The sequence below is a fragment of the Miniopterus natalensis genome, chromosome 12 (assembly GCF_054644295.1).
Source record: "Miniopterus natalensis isolate mMinNat1 chromosome 12, mMinNat1.hap1, whole genome shotgun sequence".
NCBI lineage: Eukaryota > Metazoa > Chordata > Mammalia > Chiroptera > Miniopteridae > Miniopterus > Miniopterus natalensis.
Genome location: NC_142092.1, coordinates 7,233,820 through 7,249,964, shown reverse-complemented (window position 1 = coordinate 7,249,964; position 16,145 = coordinate 7,233,820). Strand labels below are relative to the sequence as shown.

At 42.8% G+C, this 16,145-nt stretch overlaps 1 protein-coding gene across 2 annotated transcripts in view; it reads right to left on the bottom strand.

Annotated features, from left to right (window-relative positions):
- The window catches only part of FAM120A (family with sequence similarity 120 member A), a 96,523-nt gene that overhangs the window by 60,411 nt on the left and 19,967 nt on the right, over positions 1-16,145 (bottom strand). For both annotated transcript variants that reach the window (XM_016214323.2, XM_016214324.2), the window contains exons 3-5: positions 15,526-15,608; positions 4,916-5,044; positions 4,101-4,197 (exon numbers count right to left, since the gene is read on the bottom strand). In XM_016214323.2, the coding sequence (XP_016069809.2) occupies positions 4,101-4,197; positions 4,916-5,044; positions 15,526-15,608 (309 nt within the window). The remainder of the gene's footprint in view (positions 1-4,100; positions 4,198-4,915; positions 5,045-15,525; positions 15,609-16,145) is intronic.

Below are 16,145 nucleotides of genomic sequence, written 5' to 3'. Positions count from 1 at the left end.
TTAGTGCTGAGTAATATTCCACTATCTGGATGGACCACAGTTTATGAACCCATTCACCTACTGAAGGACATCTATGTTGCTTTCAAGTTTTGGCAGTTATGAATAAAGCTACTATAAGTATCCATGTGCAGGTTTTTGTGTGGTCCTAAGTTTTCAACTCCTTTGGATAAATGCCAAGGAACATAATTACTAGATCTTACGGTAAAAATATGTTTAGTTTTGTGAGAAACTGTCAAACTGATCCAGTTTGGCTGCATCATTCTGCATTCCCACCAGCAATGAATGAGAATTCCTTGTGCTCCACAAGCTTATCAGCATTTGGTGGTGTCAATGTTTCAGAGTTTGGTCCATTAGGTTGTGTGGTGGGAGTTCAGCTACTGAGGAAGGCGAGGAAGACACCACACATGCTTTTTCAGACTCGCTGGACCTTGTGTCCACTGGGATAGCTTTTTACAAATATACTATGATTAGCTTGTGCCTGCCTACAAAGTCTACATTCCCAGACCTGAGGTAGCCTCTAGCATCTTTGTTTTTTTACATTCTTCCAGTGACTTTGAAGCACAGCTAGGGTTTGAGAACTACTGATTCAACCAAGAAACCAAGTGCTGCTGACAGGTCAATTTTGACATATCCTACTTGTGTTTCATTGAGACTAGGGAGTCTCTGGTTAGATGAGATGGACGTTAAGTGCTGTGATGGGAAGGACAAAATTATAATCCCCTCTAGATCTCCAGTTCCCAGTTTCTGACAAAGTATGGATTGGAACACATCCTTTTTTTCACCCTGAAAAGGACCACATGCTGTACAATCAGGCCTCACAGCAATGGGACGGGGGCGTCTGTGTTCCTTCCGCAACGTCCACACCACCTGATTAGTGTGCAGAGATCTGAGGTTTTCTCAGTGCTGCAGAGGACCACAGGCTCAGAGGGAAATCACGAAGACAGAGTCATTCCCCAAAGGCAATTCACATGGGCCCAGCCAGGAAGGCTTTTCTTTTGAAAATATAGAATTCTGAGCCCAATGAAGATCTTGATATATCAGTTCCAGGCAGGTTTAGAAAACTCTGGTTATAGTCAGCTCTCCCCATTTTTATTCCCAATAGTCATACTAAGTTTCTAGTATGATTCTTTAAAATTTCTTCACAACACTACACATATTCCAATTTCTAAAGTGATTAACACAGAGAGGTTCTAATGAACAAGTTAGGTTCCAATACTGGTTGTTCAAAATTCTTAATGTGCTTTCCTATAGAATAATATAATCACTATGGTTGGCAAAAGCCACTTATGACCTATGTTCTACTTATAAGAGTATTTTTATGGAAAATACTGTCTCAGGTCCTGACTTGGGATGCCAAGAAAGCATTTCCCCCAAGTCCGTGTTGCTTCTAGACTCTGAATTTCCACTTCAGTCCTCACTGCCCACTGAGTTCCTATTAGCACTATTAGCACAGGCAAAAATCAAGGAGCTAGACCTCCAGAGTACTTCTGTTTCTTCCTATACTTATCAGAAGAAAAGCAACAAGTGATTTTTACATGATTCCATTTCTGCTGACTCCAAGTTATGTGTACATAACTTGAAGTAAACCTTCCCTCCAAATACTGCCCCAAGCTCTCTCCAATCTCATCCTGACCCTCCAGACCACACACAAGCCACCCTGAACTCCACCCTGCCCAACTCACTGCCTCTGTGGTTCTGTGACGGTGCTTAGTGAGTCCCTCGGTACAATTCAGATTTCTGCAAGTCAGAGCCTCAGGAAATGCTTTATAGGATTTACAGGTACTTATCGCCTACATTAACCTGCCTTAAAATGTCACTCTAAACAACCCAGATTTTTTACCAATTACACCACTGTTCTCCATAAAACACTAAAAAGTGAAAGTGAAACTGAATTTGAGGGTGTCAAATATGAAATATTTGAGGGTGTTTATATGAAATATATAATACTTACATTGAAATGCTGTTTGATTTAATAAAAATATGAAAGCATTTTATAGAACATTACATATTTTTAAGAAGCTCAAACTTAAACCTAATTAAAACTCAGCTATCAGCTCAGATCAATGCCAAATGTTAAGTGTCTTTCTCTATCTTTTTCTCCTAATTTTCTCCTCCTGAATAAGTGTTCTAGTCCCAAGTACACAACAATGATTGCTTAAACCATCTCTGTCACAGGACAACTAGACATCACTTAGATACAGGAAGTGCCAAGGATGTCCTATGAGCTGCTCCTTTCAGGCTTTCTAGCCATTTATTCAACATTAATCATTCACTGCCTTCTCCAGCCATTCCTCCTACAAGAATAACAGTGACAGTACTTGCTATGTAATAAGCATTCATTAAAGCACTCTATATATACTTTCTTTTTCATAGTCACTGAAGTATACCACTTTAAAACAGGACACCTGCAGCCAGGGGGAGGAATCAGGATGCCCACAGCCTCAGAACCCAGTCTCTCTCACCTGTCTCAACAGCATCTACTGGACATCCTTTGTGCCTGATGAAACCGAGACAACCTGATCCGTCTCCTTCATGTCTTGCCCTAACTAAAGTAATACATGGTATCGTGTGTCCCTCCTTCCAATACCCCAAGTCCCCCTTTCCAAGAGTAATCCTAAATCACATCCAATCATTTCACTCTCCTGATTCAACAACTTTTCATGATTTAAGTCATGCAGCCAAGTACTTTCCCACTGCAGGTACAGAATGAAGGTGGCAGGTGAGATCCTGGCTCCCCCAGAGTTGACATTCTTAGGAGTGGAAGGTGGGTGTGAGGAAATGTAAAGAAAATTAAAGTTAGGTGGCATGATGATGGCCTAGTGAACTGATATAGAGGAAAGACCCCAGAGAAGTGACAGTGAAGCCTACATCTCAGAAACTGGAATAGCCCAAGCATAGCCAGTCAGGGCAAGAGAGCTCTAGGCCCACAGCCAGTGCAGAGGCCCCAGGACTGGAGCCAGTGTGACACATTCCAGGCAGGAATGAAGCCAGGGCCTGGAGAGTGAGGGGCAGAGGGCAAGAGGAGTCAGACCACAGGGAAGCAAGTGGGAAGTCGGGAGCTTGTTTCAAATGAGATGGGAGTAGCATGGACCGATACATTTTTAAACACTACTCTGGCTGCAGGAAGAAAATGAATGGTGGCAGGGGGTGGGGGGAAAGCAACAGAAGAGCGAGCACCTGTTCCATAAGGAGGCCTCTGTGAGAACCACAGTCTCAATAGGGGGCTCAGCCAGCAGAGGATAAGGCCTGCACCCGCTGCCCCCACCCTCCTTGGTCCCATGGCATCAAGACATCAGTTGTCCATCACCCACCCATAGAGACAGCCACCAACAGCCAGCACTTGCCTTTTATCTCTGTTCCCCCACGTACACAGCACACAGTAGCACTGTGCTTGAAGAAGCGAAAGAACATGAAGGACAAGTATTAGGGGCATTTTCAATCCTGGGATTAATCTTCTGAAACCAGTAAAAAGTCTTCTTCCTCTGACAGCATTAGGAACACGCTGTGTCGTATATAAAGTAAGCACACCGGGACACCAACTGGCAGCACTATTTCTCAGAGCCTTACTGCTCTGGACCCCAAGAAAGGCAATCTGACTCTGGGAGGAGGCTAGTCCTTTACAACCTCCCAGGAGATAGTCACTACCAAGCAGTCTTCAGGCAAAGAGCTTACAATTGTGTTTATTCCCCAATTTTAAATCTCTTGAGTTAAATTTAGTCTTTTGGGGGGGGGGGAAGGGAAGGCAACAAAAGAGGAGACACACATCCATGCATTTGTGAAAACATCTATAGATGTGGCAGGTCTTCTATGTCCCCAGCACACTCTGAAAGAGGACACAGAGACTGCAACATCACCACCATCTACAACCTTGGTCCTCATGGCCCTACTTTTCTCCTTGACTTTCGTAAGTCTAAGTTTCCTCTTGGTCCTCATACTTTCAGGGATTACTATTCAGTCTGCCCCGGAGGTTCGGCTATGTTTATTTGAATAACTGTAGAAATCTCCTCTCAAAAGAAGCCCGCAGGGTTATCAGGGAAATATTTAAATCTCCTCTGTTACTGCATGGCCAGCATCCATCGCAGAGGCCTTGATTTACTTACCTAAGTAGTGTGGTGGGTGAAATGCCACAGGCTTACTAGTCGCTGAATAATATCCAATTGCTCTCTTAAATCGAATAACTTTGTCGTCTGTTCTAGACTAAAATAAACAAAGGAGAACCTTTGTAAATTAACATGCCACTGGTCATGTGTTTCAACAATATTTATAATTCAGTACATGTATAAAAAATCTGCAGCCTTTCAAGCTAGATAAGGATTTAGAATGACATTAAAATCTTCAAGGAAAATCAAGAAAGCAAAGCAGTTAACACAGAATCTGAAACGGCAGCAGAAGACATGGGTTCTGGATACAGCCCTCGACTTCTCCTTGGCCATATCTCTGGTGCTGCCAGAAGTTTCACTTTCCATGTTCAGCAAGTGGGGCAGCTGTTTTAGCTCTTCAGGGAACAGACAGAAGTCACACAAACTTCACCCCTTTTACTAACCCCGACCCCTCAAATTCTTCACTTCCCACAAAAGGAAGATGAAATCCCTGACCATCACCTAAAGGGAAGGACAAGTCAGAGATTCACAATTTCACTTGACTCACTTGATACATCTCTCTTCTTAGTAGAAATCCTACCAAATAAAACTCTAGGAGCAACAGACACCTCACCACTCATCTCCCTCACTCCCTCCTCTGTGCAGCCTAGAGGGGAGGCTGGAGGAGCAAGGTGAGGTGCTAGTCCTCCCAGCCAGCATGGAGGCCTAACAGCCCAAAAGTGCTCCTGGACATGGCCAGCCAGTGTGCTTCTCAAGCCCATTCCAAACCCGGCACACACCACTGTGCAGAGCACTGCTGGAGTCTACACATCTACCTGAGAATGCTGGAAAACATCTTTAGCTATGGCATCCAAGTCCGAGGTGTCCTGGATGTTGCGGACGTAGTCAGCCACAGCCTTGATCACCACATCACATGGTGGTAAGACCAGCTGGTGGGCCCGGACCTGAGAAAACAAGCACACATGTCAACACCCTAATTCCAAACATAGGGCCCAGAAACTCCAGGTGGTGTTTCCTTCTAAGGGCCCAATTACTACCAATCTGTGAGCTCTTGGTGGGACTCTGAGGTTCAAGGCATGATCTCCCTTTCATTTGTTGAAATACAGCCCAGTTAAGCAGCATCTGACAGCTTTTCCTTACTTCTGAGACCAGGTCTGTGACCTGCTCATGATCAGTTCCAAGCCTGAGACACTGAGCCCCATAATAGCCAGCACACAGCCATGGTAAAGCCCTGGGTCACAAGAGCTTCCTTTCTTTCAATGTCAGCCAGCAGGTCTGTGCTGGACAACCCAGTCCCAAGCACTCGAGTCCACTGCAGAAAGACTAGGGAGGAGGCTGGTATCCCTTCCTGTTGAGGGACATGACTGATGAAAGACACATGGAATCAAGCATAGGAGTATTATATTGTCTCAGAATAGTTGATACCAGGAAAAGGTAAGTAAAGAGAAATATAATTATAGCTATGCCCCTGTGTTCTTAGAAACAAAGATGAATCAGGTACTAACTTTGTTTCCAGCAATTAAAATGAAGTCTTTATTTCCTATTTTGTCATGAAGAGCATAAAGATAAAGGGGGCAAAAGGCTCTAAAGGCTTTGCGCCCCCAGAGCTGTGCACTCCTGTCACCCCGCCCCCCATGTGAATGTGGTAAGAGGGTAGCCAGCTGACCTCGGGCCCAGCCTGATGCCCTGAATTGTTCACATGGGCTCAACGCTGTGGAGTCCTCCAATGTGGAAAGGGAAGCAAAAAAGCTGTTTACCAGATGAAGTGTGAGAAGGACTCCACCAGCCACTGCTTGCTTTGCCAGTGCAGGGAGGGCCACAGTGTGCGGTGGCCTTTAGAAACCAGAAAAGACAGAAAACACTCTCCCTGAGCCTCCAGAAGGAATGAGGCCCTGCCGACACCTTCATTTTAGCTCAGTGAGACCCATTTTGGACTTGTGACTTATAGAACTGTAAGATAATAAACTCATGTTGTTTTGAGATACCAAAAAAAGGGGGGGGGGTTTCAGAAAAACTCAGGCTAACCAAATGGAATAGAAGAAACCACTGAAAAAAACAGGTATTTACACTTTAAGCTATTATCATGTACATTTTCAGGTGCACAATAGTACATTCAATTTCAAAAAAAAAAAATAGTTTCTTCTTGAAATGATGCTTTCCACGTATGAGCAGTTGCTCTCCTCTCTAGGAAGATACATTCCACATAAGGGACTGCAGAGGACTACTGCAATGTCTGTGGCTGTGGATTAGAAATACATTCCTAGAAACCCAAGTCCTCCCATGTGAAAATGAAAAACCTCTAGCGCACACCAGCTCCATGGTGAGGAAGTCCCTGGAACAGCACATTTTAGTCAGTCTGGAAGGCATGGAAGTTCTAACCACTCCCACTTGCAGGGTTTAACAGTCCCACAGCAGGGTGGATATTAGAGCCTGGTGGTGGCAGCCCTGGGAGTGGAGAGTCAGGACAGAAACCCTGAGTGTCCCACACTCAGCAGAACACGGCATTTTCCCCTCCATTCGCGCACACCCCAGGGATATGGCTCTCTACCTGCAGTGGGGCTAGCTGGCCTTGCATGTCTGGTGGCCTCTAAAATCCTAGAATCACCTAATCATGCTGCATACACTACTGGAAAGGCTGGTCACTTTAGAGGGATTTTATATACTGAACAAATAAGTGACAACTAACATGGTAAGAACAGAACAATGCTAGGGTCTGGGGAGCAAGGCAGAGTGAGGCAAACAGGACAGGTGACAGTGTCAAGGGCCCCAGGGAGGCTGAAAGCCATCTTCAAACCTGTCAACTGAGTCATCAGCAGCCTTGGACAAAGGCCCACTGTGGGGGCCCAAATTCAGTGCAGGAGTTAAACTGTTGGGGACATTAGGAGAGGCCGCCCTCGGTAGATTCCCAGGTAAGAAGGGAGCTAGGAAAATGAGGGAAGGACAGAACTGCATTTATAAACTGAAGGCCAAGAGGTGAATGAGGGGGCAGAGGTTCACAGATGCTCTGAGTGCCTTCAGCGACAACAGCTCCAGAATGTCAGGGTAGGCTAGTCGCAGGCGAGGAAAATAGGCATGGATGAAGAATGGGAACAGAGCTGGGGGCAGGGGAAAGGTCTCACAAATAAAGAGAGACCTGAAGAGACTGATGACTTTCCAGACAGACATTAGGAGAATAAAAGGATTAACTGCTGACACTAAGAGCTTGATTCAAGTCAGAGTACACACTTTTGTAAATCAGTATTACGGAGATTATTTTACATGCAAGAAAATAGGTCAATTTCAGGCACACAATTCACGAGTTCTGAAAAATGCACACATTAGTGTGACCACCACAATCATGAAATATAACGTTTCCATCACCCCAAATAATTCCCCTTCCCATCCCAGCCCTAGGCAACCACTAATCTGCTATCACACAGTCCTCTTTTCCAGGGTTTTACAGAAAGGCAATCCTAGATATTTCCTTTGTGTTTGACTTTTCACTTAAGATGACGCTTTTGAGATTCATACAGACGGCAAGATGAGCAGTTTGTTCCTTTCACTGCAACCAGCACTTCACTGCATGACTGTCCCACAGCAGCTCAGACAGATGGCTTGGTGTGCTTGAGGCTACAATGAATAAAGCTACTAGAACACTCAGGTTCAAGTCTTGTTTGAACGTCTGACCTCATTTCTCAAGAGTAAATGCCCAGGAATGGGTGTGCTGGGTTATATGGTGGGTATGTGTTGCACTTTGTAAGAACTGCCAGACTGTTTTCAAACTGACCATTCTGCCTCCCACCAGCCGCGTCTGAGAGCTGCTGGTGCTGGCACCTCCCGACACTGGGCATCATCAGTCTCCTCATTTGGCCCATCCTCGCAGTCACAGTGCATCTCCTGTGGTTTTAACTTGCATTCCCTAATGATGCGGAGCATCCCTTTACGTGCTTAGTAGGCACTCTTCAACGTGCCTGTTCAAAACTCTCCTTCACAGGTTTTGGTCGGGCTGTATCTTCTTACAGTGCTGTCCTTTACACATTCTGGATTTAAGTACCCAAACACTGATATATTCTGCAAACAGGTCCTCTCACTCCATTGCTTGCTTTTCATTCTGTAATAAGAAATCTTTGCCTAACTCCAGGTCACAAAGATTTTCGTTTACATTTTCTTCTAGAGTTAATTTTTATATTCTAATTTTTGCATTGGGTATACAGTTTTTATAAAAACTATCCTTTCCCCATTTAGTTACCTTGGGACTTCTGGGAAAAATGACCGACCACACATGTAGAGGTCTATTTCTGGACTATTCTGTTCCACTGATCTACACAACTACCCTTATGTTGGTACCACACTGACTTGATTATTATAATTTAAAGTGAATCTTAAAATTAGGTAACATTAAGTCCTACTACTCTGTTCTTCCTTTTCAACATTTCTGTTGCTATTCTAGTTCCTCTGCAATCCATGTGAATTTTAAAATCAGTTTTTCAATTTCTACAGAAAAAAAGCTTGCTGGGATTTTCATTAAGATGCAGTAAATCTAAATAACAACAGTCTTTTGATCCATGAACACAGCACCTCTCCATTTATTTAGGTCCTTCTTTAACTTAGACCATAAATGTGTAGTGGCATCCACCTGTTCAGCCGTGTGCTTCTCAAGAGGAGACGATGCTGACTCCAGCACCTACCTCGGGTGGAGGGGTTTGCTGCGCAGGGGGGATGGAGGAAGGACGAAGGGAAGAGTGACGCTGGTACAGCCAGTTCACGGGAACCTACCGGGAGGTCCCAGGCTGGCGCAGGAAAGAGAAACTGTGAGAAAGTGGGCCGAGGGCTCCACGGAGGGCCAAAGAGCAAAGTGTCAGCTTGTGAGAATACTAAAGGTAGAAGGCAACGGTGACAGAGGAAAGAAAGGACGCTAAGGTTTCAGATAGAGGAGGAGCCAGTGCATGACTCTGGGCATAGAAGGCTACAGTACAGTCAGTAGAGGGCAGAGCACTAAAGTTAAGGGACACAAAGAGCACGTTGTCAGTGGGCAATCTCCAATACACTGAGCTCACAGGATTCTGGAAGGCAATGGGAAAGACTGATAAGGTCCCCAAAGCTGTAACAAATGACAAAAGTGACTTCAGAGGAGTGACTAGGAGCAGTAAAAGGTGGTACATTTAGGTGGCCTGAGTCTCAAAAGAGTTATCCAGGACCCCATCCCATCAAGGAACGTGGAGACAACCACAGAAAGTATCTACAAATCACGTATCTGATTAGAGATGTAGATCCAGAATATATTTTTAAAAACTTTTACAACTCAATAATAAAAAGACAACCCAATTTAAAAATAGATAAGGGATATGAATAGACATTTACCCAAAGAAGACATACAAAAAATGGCCGGTGAGCACAGGAAAAGATGCTCGGCATCACCAGTCATCAGAGACAAAAACCAAATCACATCAGACCCCCAGGATGGTTAAAGACAAAACAACAGATAAGTGTTGGTGAGGATGTGGAGAAAGCAGAGCCTCGCACTACGCGGGGAGGGATGGGAACAGTTTTCCTCAAATGTTAAGCAGAGTTAGCACCTGACCAGCAATTCCAGTCCCAGGTATATGCCTGAGAGAAATGAAAACACAGATCTACACATGGACTTGTACATGAATATTCACAATAGCCAATAGGTGGAAACCACCTGAATGCCCGTCATCTGATGAATACATAGATTAACCGTGGGAGATATGTCTATACAGTGGAATATTATTTGGCCATAGAAGAAATGAAGTGCTGACACATGCTACAACATGGATGAACCTTGAAACATTATAATTAAAAACGGTAGACACAAGAAGTCACATAATTCCACTTATATAAAACGCCCAGAGGAGGCAAATCCACAGATTAGTGGCTGCCAGGAGTTGGGGGACGGGGAGAAGTGGGGAATGACTGCCAACAGGCACAGGGTTTCTTTTTGGGGTGATAAAAATATTCTAAAATTACGTAGTGATGATGGTTGTACAGCTCTGTGAACAATAAAAACCACCTGAACTGTATACTTTAAAGGGGTAGGTTTTATGATATGTGAATTATCTCAATAAAGCTGTCATAAAAACAGAAAAGCTTTCCAATCAAGAATGGCAGTTTTAGAAGTAACTGGCTGACAAGTATCAACTTCACCATATGTCCTCTGGTCCCAGATTTGTCTCAAGAAAGGGAATGTCTCAGGGTGAGCCACCTCAGAGTGCTCGGTGTGCAGGGGCCACTGGTGAGGGGCAGGGTGTAAGAGGACGGGGTCAGAAAACCACCACGAGAGCCCTATTCCAATATGAGCACTCTCTTCCCATCAGTGATGGAGAAGGCCTGGTTGCGGACAGTGCCAGGGATCTGGACCCATGGGGGAGGAAATAAACTAGAAATGTCTGCACACTTATTTTAAGGCTGAGAATACAATGCTAGATTTAACATAAAACTAGTAGCTTCCAGGTCATAAGAAGACATAGAAAGAGTAAAAGTGCCACTAGTTGAGCTTCCCTTTGTTTCCCTTTGCCCCCTCCAAGGCCTCAGAAGTCAGACACTGTAAGCAGTGTATTTTTCAGTCTCCCTCTCATGTCTCAGTTCTGCTCCTTCTGGATGGGCCATCCATTCCAGCTCACTAGGGAAGAATCTGCTGGCAGGCCTAGTCCCTCAGGGGAGGAGCCAAGCTGAAAGCAATTCTGCAACAACTGGGGAGCACAAATCCCTCCCAAGACCCTGCCCCTTTACCAGAAATGCTTGTGGGAACCCCTCCCCCATCTGTAAAACAGACAGAAAGGCTATACTTGAGGTTCTACCCGTTCCAGCAGATTCCTTAGAACTTCAAACTTTCCACCTTCACTTCAGAACCAATGGGGACAGGGAAGGAAACTCTAATGGAAAGACATAAATAAGTAAAACTCTTGTGAGTTCAGTTTTATAGTTTCCTTTTAACCATTCCATACATAAATTCAAAATAAAACTTAACTAAAAACAGGTTTTCACAAACTAAAAGCTGAGAGCTCAGTAAAAGGACTCTGTGCACTGAAGTCCCACAGGGACCACTAAGAATGTGCAGCTCGTGTGCATAATGATGGTGACATTATAAAAACAAATTAATAGGATGTACATTTTAAAAAAATTCTGGAGGATCAAACATCAGTCTATTGAAAGTGGTTGTCTTCCAGGAGTAGGAGTCTGAGTAGATAGCTCTCACCTCCACATTGCGTAACAGTTTATTTTTCTCAACCTTCCCAGACCCTAACTATTTCCTCTAGAGCCCAAAACATCCTTGGATTTCAGAAGTGCTGCTTCGTTCTTACAAAACTGTGGGATGAATTCCTGGGAAGGGAATACATTGAGTTAACTTCAATTAACACTAATATGCAAGCAGGAATTCCTTCTCTGGAAGGTCTGTAGTGCCCAAACTGTCACCTTCTACAATGCCTTAAAAGGAAGAACTAAGAATAAGTGAAACCCATCTTTCCATTTATGTACAATTTATACCCAACTTACTTTCAAAAAGGATTCCAGAAAGGATCTGATGGCCTACCTTGCTACAATAAGGTTGCATAGTATGTTAGATATACCAGAGACCAAAGTGCCTGAAATTGTGTTGCTCTTCTCTCTGGAAGCTAGCTCCATGTATGACGTGAACTCCAGAGAGGGCCCAGGCATAGTAGGTGTGTGGATCAAGGGATGGCCAGACACTGGGCAGCAGGTGCAGCCGCTGCCCACAGCACCTGATCAGGTAAGCTGAGAGGGAAGAGAACCTCTGAGCCTGCACTTCATCCTGAGGTCTGCCAAGGGCCCTGCCATGTGCCCCAACCTCACCCTTCTGTCCACTCCATGTTCCTGGGACCCTAACATGTTTCTCTTGGAACCAGCCTAGCTTCCTCCTCCCTGGGGTTGAACACACACTGTTCCTAAAGACACTTATTAAAAACACTACTCAGTGACTTTTGATGGCAGACAGTAAAGCATAAAAAAGTATAAAGTTAGGGATAACTTTGGACCAAGGGTTCCTGATGTGACCTGATAGGCTGTCCTGGTATCCCGCTGCCTAAGGAAAGGTAATGGTATTAAAGGAAGGTGAGTGACTAAAAATCAGGGAATTGGAAGGTAGAGTTGTAAACACTACAGAATATTTAAATCAGAAAGGGAGACATGCAAAGGCTGGGTCTTGGATGGAGCTCTGGAAGAAGCGTGTCAAAAGGCCACACAGAGGTGCAGGCCTGGCCTGGGCTGATGGGCTGATGGGCAGAGCTGTGCTGGGAGGTCTCTTCTGCCTGCTCCACAACTGGGCCATGGTGTAGGGAGAGCAATATAGAGACTGAGTAACTCTCCAGGAGACCAAGGCTTGCAGGAAGCCTGGGAGAGGAAAAGCTGGAATAAAACTGCAAGGTGGCTTGTCCAATAAAAAAAAGATGGAGAAGGGACTCCATGGCTGGAAATACTTGGGGGTAATGAACAACTCATGGGGATAAAACCTAGAAATGCATAACGTTTAAGAACACAAAAAACATTAAAATGAATACAAATACAATTAAAATTTTTTAAATTAAAACTACTCACCCAAAACAAGATTCCACAACATAAGAACAATAAAATACTGAGAAAGCTCCTTTTAAAAGGGTGCTCATTTAGCCCATGCTTATGGTCAGGCACTCCCACCACAGTCAGATGCTCCACACTCCTGAAGCCACCCCTTTCTATAATTTTATGTTACATGAAATGGCCTCCCACGGTCCAGAATACAAATAAAATATTCTTTACTTCCAAATCGAAGAAATTTGATACCATTTTACTGGCAGCTCTTAACATCAAAAATGAAGTACTGAAAAGCCTGAAACCTAACTAACCGCCCTACTTCTTCTTTTCCTACAGCCCTCATGTGATTTTAGGTTCCAAGTATGTCTAGCACTGCATTTGTGCTCCTAGCGGGCATGATTCCCTGATTAATAAGTAAGGCAGCACAAAACAGAATTATTTCCTTCTCAGCTTCCTCCTTTGGATGCCATCCCATGAGCTAGTCGTCTTACGTTTCTCCTGACCCTGCAGGTTCTTCTTGTACTTCCTAACACTCAGAGGCCCACCCCAGACATGCTCCACTCTTAACACAACCAGCACTGGGGATGGTGAGGTTGAAACGCTGAGAGGATGAAGGTCATGGTAATATGTGTTAAGGAGTGCTTTGAATTTGTTAGATAATGAGTTCATATAACACAATCCTTTGTGTACAATAATTAAGTAGATTTCACTTTGGCAAAATATAGTAGGATAAACAGAATGGACCAACGAAGACTTGAACTTGGGGATGCAAAATCAGATATCTTTAAAAGCTGTGTATACAAAGTACTGTACAACCAACAACTAACCAAATTTTCAAAAGATGTAGTTAGTTTCACAACTGGGAAAAAGAAGAGACTACAAAGCAGATGGGATGCAGACAACTCTACACAGCAGCAACGTTCATGAAAAAAAAAAAAAATCACATCCAATTTCCCATCATCTATGTTAAGATGACTGAAATGATGATCCACACGAAAATGTGTATATAAGGTCAAAACATAAAAGCACTGCAATTTTTAAACTCAAAGCCAGATGTGCTTGCATTTCATAATGTGACTTTAAAAATCCTACAACTTATCAAGTCACTGAAAAATGATTTTGGATTGCTTCTCTATTATACCATAATAGCACCGAGCTAATATTTAAAAAACTTATGATAATAATGCATAAAACTTGATTAGATTCTAATTTAAACAAGCAAACAATGTACAAATGATTTTCACAGAACTGGTAAAATTTGAATACAGACTTACCATTAAATGACATTAGGGAATTACTGCTAATTTAGTTGATGTGATAATAGTAATATGAATCAGTTAAAGATTATCCTTATTTTTTGGTGAAACAGTAGTTTTCATAGGTGAAGTATTATGGTATCAGCAACTTACTTCCAAATAGTTGAATTAAAAGACAAATATAAACATAAATACATCATAGCAAAATGTCAATTGTTGAACCAAGATGATGGATATATTGATAGACATTTTCTATTTCAACTTTTTACATAGTTAATACTTTTCTTTACAAAAATGTTAGGAAAAACACATGATAATGATGTTAGTGACCAGTCAACAGACTTAGTTTTTCTATAATTCTTCAAACAGCTCCTCACTTCTACCCTCTACACATTAAACAAGGCTAGCTCAACTTAGACTTATGCAGCTGGTCTGGGATCCTGGGAGTCTCTCACCCCACTATTCAAAAATACACAAACCCTGTAAGAAACAAGCCTTCATTTTGTCTCAACTTACAGAAGCATACTGCTTAACAAACCTAATGAGCACAATGCCTTTAAGTCTACCTGATTTAAGACTGTACTTTCCCCAACCTGCATTTAAATAATGGAATTGCCAGGAATTTGAATCAAGGTTACAAATTTGTAACACTTCATTAGTGTAAACAGCAAATAAAAAGTTTTTCCAGCCCAGCTGGGCATGGTTCAGCAGTTGAGCATCAACCTAAGATCCAGGAGATGGCAGTTCGACTCCCAGTGAGAGCACATGCACGGGTTGTGGGCTCGATCCCCAGTAGGGGGGGTGCAGGAGGCAGCTGATCAACGACTCTTTCATCATTGATGTTTCCATCTCTCTCTTTCTCTCCCTTCCTCTCTCCGATATATATATATATATTTTTAAAATATATTAAATATTAAGTGTTACGACACTTTATAAGAACAACATTAAGTAAAAATAACCCATTTCTCTAATGAACTTTGGTCTCCATCATTCAAAAAGCATTAAAGCCTTATACAGACTTTTATAGTTTTAGAAAATGCATAAGGACGTTACGAAATTTATCAAACGATGCTAACACATTGATCTAAGTTAGAGGTGACTCTACTGCCTATTGAAAAATGCATATTTGTAAGTAAGAAAATTAATACATAAAAACTTAAGCTAAAAGGATTCCATCTTCTAGGTACAAGGCATGAAGAATTCCTGTAAGGAATTTTTTTTTTTTTTTAATATATCTTTACTGATTTCAGAGACAGGAAGGGAAAGGGAGAGATAAAGAGATAGAAACATCAATTATTAAAGAGTTGTCATCAGCTGGCTGCCTCCTGCAAGCCCCCCACTGGGGAATAAGTCCACAACCCAATCTCCTGGATCCTAGGTCAATGCTTAACTGCTGAGCCATGCCTGGCCAGGCTAAGGGAATTTTTAAGGACATTTATAATTTCTCTAAAATACAGGTGTTGGGAATAAGACAAGGTAGATTGTTTTCTAAGGCAGTGCAGATCCTGAAGTTAGAGGAAGGCATAACACTGCTAACTTTGTGGCATTGTTCCTTCTACAAAAAAGGAACATGACCTACATTAAAATAAAAACAAAATCAGCAGCTGATTACAAATGTTGGAAATGAAATTAATTTGTACCTTAAGTGAGGCGAGTGGGTGTTCTGGACCAAGTAAACTCCAGTGAAAGGAAGCCAGGTCTTCATCAGGCAGAATGTGATTTCCTGGAATGCAAACATGGACACTATAAAAGCTATCACCATGAGTAACAGAGGAAAACTTATCACTGCATGTTATAATCTGAAGATTACCTTTGTTTGTTTGTGTTTCAGACTTTACAATATGACTTTATAGGACCATCTCATTTGACAAACCACATAAAACTTCCACATAGAAATTAGGAATATTTTTTTCATCTTTTAATACAAAGCAGCATATAGCAGGCCGACTTCTTGCAGCTGCCTCACGTACAATGTGAATTTGCAGTACACTTCCAACAGCACTCACACTGAGTACACTGCGTAACAACCTAAGCAACTTCCCAGCACAGGACTAAGGTCAGCCTGATAGTGCCAACTTGATACAAGTTTTCACTGGTTCAAGAGAAGACTACACGCTGTAAACTAGTTCAACAGCAGCTATAAAATCTCTCTATGCAAGGCTAAGTGACAATGACTACTGCTCATGGCATGGATCAACACCCTCCTCCTGTAATTTCCATTGCCACCCACAAATAGATGTGACAAAGAACAGACCATAAC